General features: G+C 39.8%; 1 protein-coding gene across 2 annotated transcripts in view; it reads left to right on the forward strand.

Annotated features, from left to right (window-relative positions):
* The first annotated feature begins 2103 nt into the window (after positions 1-2103).
* LOC149289049 (kinase suppressor of Ras 2) overlaps positions 2104-16114 on the forward strand; it is a 175801-nt gene continuing 161790 nt past the window's right edge. For both annotated transcript variants that reach the window (XM_089491065.1, XM_089491064.1), the window contains exon 1: positions 2104-2280. In XM_089491065.1, coding sequence (XP_089347191.1) covers positions 2104-2280 — 177 coding nt within the window. The remainder of the gene's footprint in view (positions 2281-16114) is intronic.

Raw genomic sequence — 16114 nt, forward strand, 5'->3', positions numbered from 1 at the left:
GTGTGCGTATTTGTGTATAGACAGGTGTGTGTAAGAGCAGTGTAGGTATTTGTAAGCTGGTGTATGTGCAGTGTCAGGGCAGTGTATGTGTATATGTGTGTGTAAGGGCGGTGCATGTGTATATGTTTCTTTTTGGGCAGATGTGTCTGTGGGCAGTCATGTGTCAGGGCAGTGTATGCATATATGTGTATTTATGGCCAGATGTGTGTAAAGGCAGTGCGTAAGGGTCCTGGGAGGGAGGCTAACATTAGATTTTTTTTAAATGAAAAATAAAATCTCTGCTGCTATGGACTACTCTTCCAGTGATGCTCAGCCAGCATCTGCAGCTTTATCTACTGTTAACTGCACTTCCCATGATGCTCAGCCAGCATCACGGAAGTAGCAAGTCTGGCTGAGTCTCATGGGAATTAAATTCAATGTGCTGGTTATTTGTAATATGCATGACTGCTGACACAAATGAAGCGTATTTTAAGCGGTGATGCAAGTGCGATATTGTAAAGTGCAATTGCTTGCATTGGTGAATTGCGCAAGAGAGATTGAAAAGAAAAAAGTGTCCCTCTTTCACATTTTGAAATGTTGGGATGCATAACTTTATGTTCATATGGGGGACATGCACACCCATTGTATTAGTCAGTAATAATATTCACCTGTTTTTACTTCCAATTAATAGAAGCCTTAGGTTTAATGAGAGCATATCCAGTATATTTCAGAGCATGGAGGTAGGTATTTGTAAATCCACCTGAGACTGCAATTAATATGCCATATAAAGCCAAGTGCCCTTTTTACCTCTAAAACAATCAATAACACAATAAAAAATATTCTGTCAATACACAAGTATAATCCAAATTCAAAGATAAGTAATTTGCCAGGTCCAGTCTTAAACAACTTTCGCCAAGGCAACCGTAACCATTTACATATACATACATTGGCTTAAAATGGTACGGCTAATAAAAAGAGTCAGCCTAGTATGAGAAACAGCAGGACAAGTCTATGTTGACTAGAGAAACTTTTAGTAGTCAGCTTCAATTTTTTCAGTCAGGGAGTGATGCATCCAAGATCAATGTATGAAGTAGAAGTACTGTTAGAGTGGTGACGATATCAAAGAACAAAATGAACTCACTGATGACAGACTCTAGAATACATTAATATACAGAAATACACCTTATTAGGTATGGAAATAAAGACATACATCAGTCATGATACAACCACTGACTCCACCACAAGCCTTTCATAGGAGGCTTCGTGATAGAGAGCTGCCCACTAGGACCCTAACTGGGAGTTATCAGCCCTGCCGCCCCCTCTCCTCCCATGCACAGCTCTCTACGGTCCTCCAGGCAGGTGCGCGCTCCAGCTCTCACCTCCTCCCCCTGCAGCCCCGCCCCCTCCTCTCAGCAGCTTCCAGGGCCGCGCTTGATTGACACTCAAGATGTCGGTACAGAGAGAGGCAGGAGGGGATGCAGCTTCAGCATTACAGGCATCGGCAGCAGCAGCGGGCACCGGCTACAACACATCCGCTCACCAAGCACCGGCAGCAATCCGCGCATCTTATTGAGCGTCAACACACGCACAGTTAATAAGCCCTTAATAAATACATTAAAGAAGCGAGCACCTTGTCAAGTGCAACTGGAAGCACCGAGATGCTGCGCGGCTCGTTCTGAGGAGATGGACACCTACTGACATTCTTATTTGTTCCTGTTTGGAGTCTTTGCAGACACAGCCTGTGCGTGCACATTATCCATATATTTATTTATTTCGTGCTGGCAGCATCAGCACCGCTGCCTGGTGCTCGTGTGATACAGCATCTCGGCGGGAGGCACCGGGGAGCCCTTTAATGGAGGCAGCCTGAAGAGTGAGCCAGTGCACAGGGTGTCGATTTAATGCAGCCTCATTGTACACGGGGTGCCCCCATCCACGCACCTGTGATGAAGATTGAGGTGGTGGGCAAACGTTAAAGGGGGCGGCTGGGGTGTAATAGAGCTAGAGTTGTGGGGTGGGGGGTTATTTTTTTCCTCCCCTCTGTTATTTTTTTTTGTGGGGAGGGGTGTGAGAGAAGAAAAGGGGGTGACTGCAGAGAAAAAAAAAAACGGGGGAGGGGGGAAAGAAATGGATGAAGATAATGTGTCCAGCGGTGATAAGCAGCCCCTGAGTGCGCAGAAAGCCCTGCAGCAGTGCGAAATGGTCCAGAACATGATAGACATCAGCATCTCTAACCTGGAGGGTCTCAGGACCAAATGTGCGACCTCCAACGACTTGACACAGAAGGAGATCAGGACACTAGAGGTAGGAGATTAGCTGGGGGCATCCACGGGTTATGGTTGTTGGGTGATTTAATAATATCACTGTCCTTTTTGTTAGCATTAACCCTTCGGGGTGCTCGAATGAGCAGCAGTCTTTTTTTTGAGTGGCCCCTCAACCTTCCCTCAGTGCTCCAACCTGAGTCCCCGAGCGCTGCTCCCAGGTCCCGTGTTTGTGTCCCATCCCCATCCTGGCAGTGGGTTTGTTTATATTTGGTGTGCAGTGCCATAAATTAAGCAGCTGCAGTGAGATGGAGTGAGCCTGCGCATTCTGCAGGTGGTCGCAAAGGTGCTTCTCTGTAAAAGACTGTGCAGTGCACCCCCCATCCTCCTTCATCTTCATCAGCCCACTCCTTCCATAGATTCATGGCTGGCTCGTTGCATATAGATACTCTTGTTTTTTAATGCTTTCTTTAAAGAGAGCTTGATTATTTTGCATTTATTATTTGTCTGTGGGGCCAATCATTCAAGAGTAAATGGGGGGGGGGGGTTGCTGCAAACGCATCATAGAGAAGGGAGAGCAGCGTAGGGGAACCTGAACAGATTGGTTTCCTTAAATACTTAGCACTTATAGTGCCAGGAATGTCTTCTGCACACCCCAACAGATAGTAGCAGGGAGATTAAATAACTAGGCCCTTCATTCAACAATGTTCCTAGCTGTCTAGCTTGCACTCCCAAGATTCTTAATCCAGGCTGTTCATTTAGACAGTGGAAAAATGCCTGTGGAAACAGCTATGTTCATTTTTATCCTCATTAGTTCAAATAGGAAAGTACATTAAAAATTCCTCTCGGGAGACTGGAGTTATGGGGTATGGTTTAGGCTTTCTAAATTCTTTATGCCGATGTTGTACTTATGGTAAGGAAAATTGTGAAATAATTTAGGTATTCCGAGAGTTGGAGTCATGATAATCATATTTAGTTTTGTTGCTGTAATTGTAATAATCCAGGTAAAAAATATGTATCAGTCCCCAAAAAGATCTCCAAATTAATCACCCTGCTTAGACTCCCCAATACTTGTCTAATAGGGGAGGTTGAGCCTTGTATTCAAAAAAGGAAACCCAACTCGATTTCATATAGTACTATCATCAGGTGCCATTAAATAGGTCTCTGGTGACTCAAAATACATAGACTTTGTTAAGAGAACATTACAGGCGAATTAATGAAGCTGTTCCCTGCACACAGAACGAAAGATGAAGTCTACAGTTGACCTAATGTTACATCAAAGCTTATTTTGATCAGCTGCTGGAATCCAAGCACCTGACAAAGCTGACCATTGTGGCAGAGAATGGGGTCAGTGTAGGTATCTCTATTTAGCTTACAGTCCCACTCTTCAGTATTTCTGACCTTGACCTTTCAATTAGTAGTCACATGTAAATGGCAAGTCAGGCAGGAATTTAACAATGCAGATGGCTTATTATTAGTGTTTGGTGTGCTTATTCAAGAGAAACATTCTGAGTGCCTTACAACATTCAATGGGCGATCATAATCTAGGTTTCATAGGAAAAATACAAAACCTTTAACATTATCGATGATCCATCAGAAGTGTTTAATAAATAATAATTAATAACCACCACCTTGTCCATTGAGTTCTTTATTTTATCTCCAAGAGACCATAAACATTAAATTAACTCAGCAACTGAAATCAAGTTGCTTTTCCTAAATTAAACTATGCCCTGGAGAGACTGACTTTCTCCTATGCCATGCAGAGTCATACTTTAATATATCTGTTTGTGACAGGGACACCTATAAATCAGCCAGCTTGGGATCTTCAGGTACTAGGGAGGTCTCAGGTCCTAGTTGAATAGTTGACCAGTGAAAACTTTTCAGCCATCTCTCTCCCCTTTTCAAAGAATATTTGATTCTGATTCCTTGTGTGGCAAGATAAATGTCATTGATAAATTTGTAATTTTCCCATACCAGTATCTTTTTGCGTCCACCTTGTTTTGTAGCTGGGTGAGCCAGTGTTTTGGAGATAAATATATGGGTATTTTAAATCTTGCACAGTTCAGTTCATAAGTCTTGAGGGGAGGCCACAAGCAGACCACTGAATGTAAAATAGTTACATCTATCTTTAGATCTATACCTAAAACATGAAGTCACTGTCAAGCTTATTTTTAAAATAAAAATGAAATAGTAATTACAAAAGTAAGTGCAACGTCAATGTCACACATCTGTATCTTTGCTTCCTATTATTCCTACCGTTGGTTTAAGTGGTAAACAGCATTCACATAACAAAAAAAGATTTTGTATTTCCAATTGAATAATTTTGATCAGTTTGTAAGTCCTGTTGTAAGACTATAATTTTGCTTTCCCAAACTATTTGGGAAGAACTATTTATTTTATTTATATGATGATGGTACTTGTTTAGAGACTCAGGTGTATATATGGGGGGAAATACAAACAAACATATGGCACAGTACTGTTTTTTATGTAAAATTCACTCTCAAATAAAATGGCACTGAGATGAAGCTCAAGTGCAGCAGAGCAAATAAACTGCCTCTGGGTATGCTAGAAACTCCAACAGCCATAGGCTCTCATTTATGGTATACAGGAACGCATAGAATAGCCTTCTGGTTTGAACTTGAATATAAAGTGCCGTAAAATTAGAGTCTCCACGACCTACGCGTTTCGTCATGCGCAGCTGACTTCATCGAGATTCCGAGTGTAAGAGTGCCATGTAACATATACCCAGCCCCTATAGTTCAATCCCCATCAGGTCTAATTAATACATTTCAGCAATTGCCAAATAATTCAACACATACAATATGATCTGTTTGTAATGATAAGGTCCTTAGGTCATAATTTTCACTCTGTGGTGATAGAACCTGTGTAGTCCCTATATCCTGCATGATATTGAAAGCTTATACCATGTTTGTATTATCTCAATGAGAAACTGGGTCTCCAGAGAAGAACAGATACAATGGAAAATCTTGCTCCAAGGTGTGGTATAACGTAGTGTTGTTTTTAGTAAGCATTTCATAGTTACACAGTGATAGTTCTCCTCAGCTTCACAAATCTGTCCATAATTCTGAAAGTTGAAAAGTTTAATTGAAATCATCTACTGATCATTACACATTAAACAAAGACGTTTGTTCTCTTCTACTTACTGCTATGGTAATACCATATTACATAGTAATTTAATATTCCTTATCACTATGGAGATATTAGAAATTCTAATTGCAAAGGGCCATTTGGTGATGACATTAAGGCAATAGGGTGTGTTAATTAAGTTTGGAGAGCTCTATAGGTTGTGATTTACAGCTAATAATGTATTTCATGATTCTTATTTTTTTTGTCTATTTAACACATTTGAAAAGCCCTGAAAATGCAGACTTAAGGTCCCCTCTATTAGTCATCAGTGTTTCTAATGTCCTTTGTGTTGCCTCTTTCCTTCCTTCTTCACGTGTCCAGAGCTCTTCAGAGTCTCCTGATATAATTCCTGTATACTAGAATCTGCGCCTCCTTTGCCTTTTGACTAATATTTCACTTTTGACATTTACTTTTGCATAGATTTTAGGTCTTTCTTGGTTTCGATATTAAGACCATTGTTCAGTGTGGTTCTAGATCTGCCATTAATCTTTTCTAGGGTTTGAACCAGTAATATAGTCTCCCAATGTAGATAGAGTCTGTACTCAAAATAAGTTTGAATTCTGAACTAGGTGAACAGCTTATAGTTCAGTATATCTGTATATATAGTGTTGCTGTATGGGAAAAAATATCCCTCTACAAACTGCTTGTCATTATCTTAAGTAGGTTTTCCAGAAAGGTTGTTAAAACTTGGTTTTGGATAGCCTGATTATTGTGGTGAATTTACAAAGTATCAATGTTTACTGATTTAAAAAAAGCGATTTTTACATATTAGACAACAATGTGACATTCATTGGGGACTTGACGTCCTACTCTTAAATTTGCATGCTTGCTCTTCTAGTAGAAGCTGATGGATAAGGGAGAGAATATTAGAATAGAAAATGCTTGTTTTGTCACCAGCTACCATTGAACGCTCCATTATTTGAATCTGAATATTTCCAAAGCAGATACTTAACAATAAAAAGTTCATCTTTAAGTCCATGCAGAAGCTGCTCCTTGTTGCAAAGGGCTTCAGTTTCCATCAAGCTCAGCTTCATTGAAAGCACAGGCATTAAACTCAGCTGAACTCTACAGTGTTTAACTTTATATTCATCGAAGCAGATAATAAACCCCATGTGCTCAAGGTATTGGGAAGTAGGTGTCATAGTACCTGGGTAAGTTAGCTAACGTAGCTTATAGTAAATATTAAATAATCACAAAAGGTATCTTTCTCTAAAACTGGCATGGATATTATAATTTTGCTTAAAGGGACACTTCAGGCATCATACATGCTTTAATGAGTGGTCCTTCTAGAATCCCTCCCCATGCTCTCGCTTCATTCCTGCCCCAGCTCCTAAGCTTGCAGGAGATGTGTTGGGCGTATTTTTATGCTGCTTCAAGTAGTTAACGGTGGTGCTAAAAACACGACTACAGAGGGGCTGTACACCTCAGCTCTGGAGCTGTAGTCCTTCCTAAAGGTAAGTGATTGATTGTACCGTATTTGCTAGATTATAAGACGAGGTTTTTTTCAGAGCAAATGCTCTGAAAAATACCCCTCGTCTTATAATCGAGGTCGTCTTCTAATCAGACCTCAAAAAAATGTCCGCTTGGGCCAGGCTGCTTACCGGTGCTTTGGTCGCGAGCAGCGTCTCTTCTACTAGAAGCAGGAGAACAGGAAGCTAGCAGAATGTCACATAAAGCTGCCTCCCCCCTCCTTTCTCTGGGGGCGGGGCCAGAGACGTTGCCTGCAGAGCCGGGCCCCTGCAGAAGTCTTCGAGTGAGAGATCTGCAGTTCAGGTAAGGGGATGGGGGAGGGTTTTTGAGCAAGTATGAGTATTTAAATGTTTGTGAATGAGTGTGTGTGATAGCATGGATGTGTAAAGGGGGTGGTGGTGGTAGCATGGCATAGGGAGGCTGTACTCACACTCCTATCATCCCCAGGTTCCAGCATGTACTGGCTGCCTTGGCTTGATAGGAGTGTGATTGCTGTTAGCAGTTTTATATATATATATATATATATATACACCTCCAGAAATGCCTTTTAACCCCCTATATGCCACTCTGCCCCATGATATGCCTTTTAACCCCCTATATGACACTCTGGCATATAGGGGGTTAAAAGGCATATCATGGGGCAGAGTGGCATATAGGAGAGTATAAGACATTTCTGGAGGCAGAGTGGCATATAGAGGGTTAAAAGGCACATCATGGGGCAGAGTGGCGAATAGGGGATATAAGGCATTTCTGGGGGCAGAGTGGCAACCCTGGGGGGAGATGTGCATAACTGGGGGGCAGGTTGGCAAATAAAAGAAAATAAAAAAATATATATTTTTCTCAATCATAGCTTTTATTAAATATGAAAAAATTGTTTACATGAATTAATATTTACTAGTAAAACTTTTTTTCCTATAGGGTCCTCTTATATTCAGGCTTTTTGTTTTTTTCCTAAATTAATATTTAGATTTTGGGGGGTCTTCTTATAATCGAGCAAATACGGTATTATTATCATTACTTTCAATTTAAAGAATACATATGAACTATGATGTCAAACTACATTAAAAAAAAGTCCTTTGTATCAAGTTTTCCAGAAGCAGAAATGGCTGGGGATAACACAACTTTTGTTGTTTTTTTAAGCTTACATGGGATAGACATAAGGCTGTCCTTAAAATCAGACATGACAAAGGACCAAGTAAGTTTTCGGTTCCTACAGCACCAGTTCAAAAGAAAGATGTGATTAATTTGGTAAGCATGCAAAGAAAAGCTGTGAATTTAATTAAGGGAATCAAGGATTGTAGCTATAAGGAACTTGTAGCTAAACTGGATTTATTTACTCTAGAGTAGAGGTTACTTAAGGGTGACCTTATCACATCTACAAATACATTTAAGATCCATATGGGGCCCTTGCTAGGAAAACCTTCACTCCTAGGATAGAGCAGGCAACAAGAGGCCAGTAATTAAGATTAGAGGATCCACAGTTCCTTCTTAAAGACAGTGAGGGACATAAAGCCCTGGAATGGGCTACCTATGGAGGTGATGACAAGTTGAAAGGGGGTTTTTAAGAATAAAGTTGAAATTGGCATGCACTTTTTTGCCTTCACCTTGAGAGTAACTCAGGTATTCTGGAAAGCCAGAACTGGATGAACGTGTAATTTTCTAACCTTACCAACTATATAAGGTATAAAGATAGGGAGATTAAATCCTATCATATCTGCTGCTATTTTCTGTGTTTCTCTAAACTAAGATAGTTTACTCTTACATGTACTAAATTAGTCATATAGACCTCATATACATTTGTCTTCAGTGGGCAAAAAATCCCCTATTAAAGTGGATAAGTCCTACATTTAGGCACATAATCATGTAGAGGTCAAAATAAGCATCATTATATGATGTAAACACTATGGGAGCAACAATCTTAACTTCCTGTTTACAGTATTTGCATTATTAATCCTCCACATCAAGGTATCTTGTATTTTCACTCTTGAGTCAAGACAGTCTTTGTAAGGATGGGATGGAAGAATGGTTGATATCATTGGCATAGAAAAATAATTGATACTTCAGTCTTTAACTATTTCCAAAACAATTATATTGACTGACAAACAAAAAGCACAAATTTACTGTACATTTAATTTATGCTAAGAGCTGCGATGATAACAGCTCAGATAATTTAACACTGGATTAGACGCTTACAGGTGTTTGTTTATCATGAAAGTCATTAAGCGACCAACAATTCAGGATGAGAAACCCACCAATGTGTTAACCTTTTTTTTTAAAGTAGCAAAATTTTTTTGGAATACATAAACCAGCTATTACTATTTTACAGTTATGCTGCCAACATATTTAATGTTTAATAGACATGGTCATTCAAGGATATAAATCTCCTAAAACAAGGAGGGACCCCCAACAAAACAAATGAAACGAAGCAAAGAGCTCTGAATTTTCAGTTGCATTGCATTGGTTCTTTCACTCATGCTCTCTTAAACTCTCACTCTCTCCCACACTCTCATTCACGTTCTTTCACACCCACATTTACTCACCCCTGAATGAGGGTGAGTGACAATGAATTTAATTTCCAAATGTAGAATGCCAAAAACAAAACAAAAACGGGGCAAAAACTAAATTAAAAATGCGTCCGAATCGGTTTAATGCAATAAGGAAAATTTCAGCATTGACCTTAACATTTGCAAAAGGTGGTATTTGTTTTTAACACACTCTGCTCATTCTACTTTGGACTCCAACTCTCATAATGTTGTATTAGTATAACGGGAGGTGTTATCTGGGGCCCCAGAAACAAGAATTTGCTGTATTAGTTACTAGTGGCAGTCCTCTGAGAAAACGGCAAACAGTTGGTGTCTTTACTTCCAATTCTTTCAATGTGCTGATGAAGTAACTATGAACCTGTAATTATGACTTGAGTAGAAGGAATACCTTATGTGGTCCCTAGGCGCAATTTGTAAAATACACTGTGAAAATGCCCCTACTGAGGTATTATATGCACAATTAAAATACCTTACATTATGTCCACGCCACCCCCTGTAACTTTGGTTATTAACTCTTATCTTGCAAGTTAACCTCCTCGTGTTTTGATAAATGGATCCTAGCAGGTTGTTTTGCAGCCTCTTGGTGCTGTTTTGTATGTGCATCCTTCCCCACTTTGCGTAACTGCAAAATCTTTTGTTGGGATACTCATGTTAGCTTTAGTTTAAAGTGTGTCTAAAATATTAAAGCAACTTTGGCTTCATTTGATAAAGCTTAAGTTATTTTAGTAGCCCCTTTGATTTGTAGAAAGTGGCCATATTTTAAATCTAGAAGCTGCCCTATCTGAGAGACCGGCAGCTGTCTGTTATTTAGATGGCTACAGACATTGATCTGGATGGCTAAACTTTCACTCCAGATTGAATGAGAACATCTTAATTAGATCACTTCTACCTGTCTGGACCTAGATGATTGACGGATGCACAGTGACAGCATAAAGGAGAGCGTCCAGCTGACTAGCTGAGGTGTAGCAGGCAGAGAAAGCGGTGTTTCCTAGAAATGTTGCTGAACCTGAAAATAGCTTTGGCTTCGTCTAGTTGTTTTAAACGTTTTATGGCATTTTAAAAATCAATTGAATGCAAATGCAAGCCTCTCAGAGGCTGTTTACATGTAAATTAAAATAATTAATCATATGAATAATTAAACATAATCCAAGCAATACTTTTGGAGACTACCAAGCAGCACAGTGTAAATTCATAGTGCCAAGGTGAAATGGCTGATCTGGCAAGCTTACTGTGGTACCAAGACACAGTAGTGGCGATACGTGTTTTTCTCTTGAGAGGTTTAAGGACACAGCTTTATCAGTGAGAACTAGAAGGTCACTGTAGCTTAATTTATAGCTCCGTAACTTAACTTTTAAGAGAAAATTAATCCTAGTACATTTACAAGCACTTTGGTTCTGAAATTGACTCCATAGCAAGAAAGTATGAAATGCCATTCAACAACTTTGTTAATAAAATTTTTTTTTAGCGAAAAGTAACTCAGTAGAAGAGCAGACTGAGTGTGAGAACAATTTTCCAACTTCTGATCCCTCTCCTGTTTTTATACATGTAAGGGATAGCCATATGGATATCCTAAATATAAGACAAGCAGGATTGCTGTCAAATTATATGTTTCTTCCTTTTTTCTTTTGCGTTATCTCTCTTTCTTTATGTCTCTCACACCCTTTTTTTTGTTTCTCTCCTTTAACCTTCCTACTATATGTTTTTTTTAATTAGATGTTTTACCAAAAAATATCTTTTTTGTCTTGGTGCAGTATTTATTTGATGCCCGCCTCTTAACTAAAACACATGCACAAACTAACGTGCAATCTTGTTTTAGGACCCACTCACTCTAACATCATACGCTTACATACAAACAACATGCACGCTCTACCACCATGAAGCAACACACTCATACTAACACCAACTATTTACACAAACATGCTGCCATGACTGCAGGTTCCGAGTCTCTGTGCAGGGACAGGTTCGGGATCAGAACCCTGGATGGGGGAGGTGTAGATGCACCAGGATGTGCCATCTACAAGAACAGGACTGACAGACTGGGGAGACTGGCAGGCGGCAGCAGACGGACTGGGGAAACGTGCAGATGGAAGTGGAGTCTGGGGACACATGCTGATGGCAGCAGAGTCTAGGAACACTGGCAGTGGCAGGAGAGACTGTCAGAAGGCAGCAGAGTTTGGGAAGACTGGTAGGAAAAGCTGATTTAGCTGAACTTTGTAGCTTAACTGCACACGGCAGGTACCTGTACAGACACGAATTGTGCTGCACTCTGCGTATATCTGGATAATCAAAAAGAAAAGTTAAAGCACTAACCAGACAAAGCAGTTGTCCTTCTCATCTGGCCAGGGGCGTAAAAAGATACCACGGGCCCATGGTATGAAAACTGCCTAACTTCAACAGCTAGTCTGTGCCATCATTGTCCCAACACAACTAGTTTGTGCCTTCTTTGCCTTGTCCCCCTTCCACAATACAACATATGTAAACACACTTACACAACTTATACACACTCATACTCACTAACACACACTCCATCTCACCCCACTTACACATCAATGCTCAAACACACACACACATGTACACATCCATGCTAACATCTATACATATATATATATATATATATATATATATATATATATATGCAAACACATATACGTATATCCCACCTACCGTCCCCGTTCCTGCAGCTTTATTTTTTGCTGCTGGCGGACACTGTACGAGCAGCCTCGGTTTCACCGTGGGGTCACGTGAACCCGATACATTCCTGTCTCCTTGTGCCGTTTCAAAATAGTTAGACAGGGTCCTCCTGACCTGGATCGGTGTGGTCCAGGTTGGAAGGGCCCTTTTTAAGCAATTTTGAACTGGTACAAGGATACAGGAAGAAGGGTCTTAGTTGTAGTTACGCCAGTGTGTACGGCTAATCTTGAGACTAGTTGGCTGCTTGAAGTAGCCAATCAGTGGCAGGAAAGTGCTCCAGTTGAAATCAATAAGAGTGCTGTCCATGGGCACAAAGCATCAGACCTCTATTGCAGTTTGTATGAAGCCATTGTGAGCTGGTTATTTAGGAAATGCTGGTGGGCGTCCCGCACCCTCCAACACTCCTCCAACAGCCTCCTCCCACACACAGGTGTCCAAATCCGTTGGGGGCTATGTCACTGTGAAGATTTTTTTTGTGTGGTGTGACCAAACCGGTTCTCTCCCCTGTTACAATTACATTTACAACTTGATAGATTTGTAATGATGTTCATTGATTGAAATAAAAGTTTTAGGCAGGTGTGAAAAAATTCTGTAGTTTAAAAATTATTTAAAAATTTAAATGTTAATAGTTTACTTTCATCATATAGCATCAGTTCTTCTATGTATACCTTCACACAGATTTTTAAGGAGCTCGACAGGTAGGTTGTGCCAAACATCTTGGAGAATTAACTTGATTAGAGGATTGGGGAGAGGACGTCACCAGACACGCTGCCATATTGCCCAGTGATGTTCTTTCCCCCGACTGGATGATCGGGGAGAGCACATCACCGCAGGTACCGCCATTTTGGCAAAAGTTCCTGCCAGGTTAGTGAAGGAGAATCAGAGTGTGAGAGAGTGAGAGTGAATGTGGGCACCAGGGTAACAAATTTTGTTCCCAAATAAAAAATGCCCCCCAATGTTCGGCCGAACCAATATGCAGGGAACTAAGTTAATTGCTGAAAAACAAATAGGTCACATATTAACTGAAAAATTAATCTGAAGCTTTTTTGGCCCATTTGCAAATTTCTATTGTATACATATGTGCAGGGCCAATATAAGGAGCTCTTCAGTGACCCGCTCATTAACAGAAATGTACATAGAACAAGGGGACATCTTCTGAGACTGGAAGAGCGAAGATTTTATAGACAACAAAGGAAGGAATTATTTACAGTTAGGACAATAAAGGTATGTAATTCACTGGTGCTATCAAATACAATAGATGTAAAGCATCTATGGAAAGCAGACCATACAGGGCAATAAATAATAGAATAAACATTAATATTTTAGAGCTTCTTGATCCAAGCAAAAATCTGATTGCGTTTTGGAAGGAGGGGTAGAAGGGTTGAACTTGATGGACTTGCGTTACTATGTTATTGTACTTTTTGTTACTTGTGCAATGTACTCATCATCTTATGTATTGCAAAGATTTAGAAACAAGGATGACCATTTTTAATCCTAGTTTTTTTTTTTTATTACTTCATTTTAGATATTTGTAGTGAAATGTTTTCTCCTGTTGTGGTGCCGTATGTGACCTGTTATGGGCCTTTAATAATTAGCAAAATTTGAACTGGCAACCCATGGGTACCTTGAAACATGATAAATAATCTTCTATATAAGAAAATATTACTCAACATATATAAACAAATCCACTACTCACAAGAAAGATTCTTAAAAATACAGTGATGATATCCCCCTCCCCCATTTCGATCTGCATCTCATAAATATGTGTCGGTTACCAGCCATGAACCTTGTGTGATGCCGGTATTGTAATATTAGCTACAAAGACATCTGCTTTGTGTCTGGAAAACAAGCAAACACTGTATTCACATTGATAATTCAGCTCTTTCTCTAGCGTACAGGGACTTGTTGTCATGTCTCGACAATGTGGTTAACATCAATTTCTAATGAATTAACAATTTAGATAAGGTTTAGCAGCACCCCAATCAGAAGTGATCAATTAGTAATTACCATTCTTTTTCTAAAAATACAGAAATGTAAGAATTGGAGTGGGAAAATAGAATTCAGAGCTCCCCAGCACAAAAGGACACAGATGACATAAGCTGGAGAGGCTACCTTGTGATCCACTCTTGAGTGGATGAGTTTTCTTTATGTCATAGTGTCATATTTGAATTTATGCCTGGTGGAAATGCATTGCCCCTGTTTAATTCAATATCTCCACCTCCTGTACATGGAATGAGGGACAAAAAAGGAGAAAGCATTGGCTCTTTTCTGAGGACACATGATTTATGTTTATTTAGTTTTTATTAGAGACAACCCCCTGTCTTTTCGATAAGGAAGACTGTAAGAGAGAAGATCAGCAATAGACGGGAGGAATACTTTTTAGAATGACGAAGAAATGGGGCAAAGAGCAGATAGAATCAAACAGAATGTTGGTAAGCTCAGTATCAGCCCCTTGGGGTTCAAAGCAACAGTCACTAAAGTCAACAACCAGATGTCACACCTGGATGCAAATCTCTAGCTCTCAGGAATCTCTGTTTAGAAGGGTCATCCCTTTTTTGGATCCAAATCATTCCTCCCTTATTTTCTCTCCTGATATTCCTCTTTTCTAAGAGCTCAGAATGCGTGTTGGACACTATGATATATCCATACCCAGCAAACATTCTGACCTGCTAGAAAAGAGGGATTTGGGGGTAGAGGGATTTAGGTGTCAAAGAGGGACTCTGTCCCTAATAGGGTCAATTGGCAGGTTTGAAGTTCTGTACAACAGTATGAGTTTATAAGCTGTTCAGATTTTGATGGCAAGGGAATAACCATCCAAACACAATATTGTTTGATTTTTTTTTTCCGCAGACAGCAGAGAATTCAGCAGCTTCAAAGACACCCAGACAGATAACAAAATATTGTTTCTAGCCTGCAACCTTAAACAGAAGAGAAGGTTAAAAGTTTAGTCTATACATACAGATAATATTTAGACTTGCAGAATGATTCTGTGCGGTCTGGGTGACATGTCATGGGGGAATTCCCTTTACTAGCTACAGAAATTCCCACGCCTACCAAGGTCTCAAGTGAAACAGTAAACTGTTTTACTACTTATAAAGTAAAACACTGCTACACAAAAAAACCCACCATGCAATAGTTGATTATGTAATGGAGCTTGTGTTTATTTCATATTGTTTGCTGTTCTTTGTCACTTTTTTGCCCATTGAAATCATTGGTAAGATGCCTTTTGTCGGACTGACCTGCATGGGCACGAGCTGTTGAAACAGCTGACTGTAGTTGTAACACAGTGCAGTATACCTCTCAACAGTCTCGATTTTAGCAGGACAGTCCTGATTTTGGGCACTGTCCAACTTTTCTGAGTAGCTGCCCCATTGTCCCACCTTTTCGGTGATTGAGGAGCGTGGACCGGGCTGGGGGATCCTCCGACCTTCCGTGGCAGGCCCAGGGAAATGAAAAAGCAACAGAGGATTGTGCTGTTGCTGTACAGGCCTTGTTTACAGCTCCCAAATTCCCACTTATGATATAAGTGTCACATTAAATAAGATGGGAAGGTGTGCAGATGGGTTAACAATATAAATCCAAATGCGTTCCTCCCATACATTTCAAATGGCCACAGAGGGAAGTTTTGATTTAAGTGGTGAGGTTAGAGATTTGTACGGGTTGGGTAGAAAAATGTACTCCCAAAATAGGGAGTGCCCCTCCTAAAGATAAGATGCGAACCATTTATTTTTTAGTTTTAGTTTTGCAGCATTTATTGGGTGATTTTACTTTTTATTATTGGACACTTCATTTTTACATATAATCATCAATGCCAGATATTACCATTCTCTTCCAAATGTGCCATGGTTTTTAGGCAACATGGTATACTAGGAATTAGCTTTTTTGCCAACTTAACTGATCAAATAAACAAATGCCAAATGACAGTATTGTGTTTTTATTTTTGAAAATATTTAGATACACTAGACTTTTAAAAGCAAAACTTTTAGATATTCTATCTATTTATCGGACCTTTGAAAATTAATTACC

This window comes from Sceloporus occidentalis, unplaced genomic scaffold, assembly GCF_023333645.1.
Source record: "Sceloporus occidentalis isolate IW3139 unplaced genomic scaffold, rSceOcc1.0.p SCAF_48, whole genome shotgun sequence".
Lineage (NCBI taxonomy): Eukaryota > Metazoa > Chordata > Lepidosauria > Squamata > Phrynosomatidae > Sceloporus > Sceloporus occidentalis.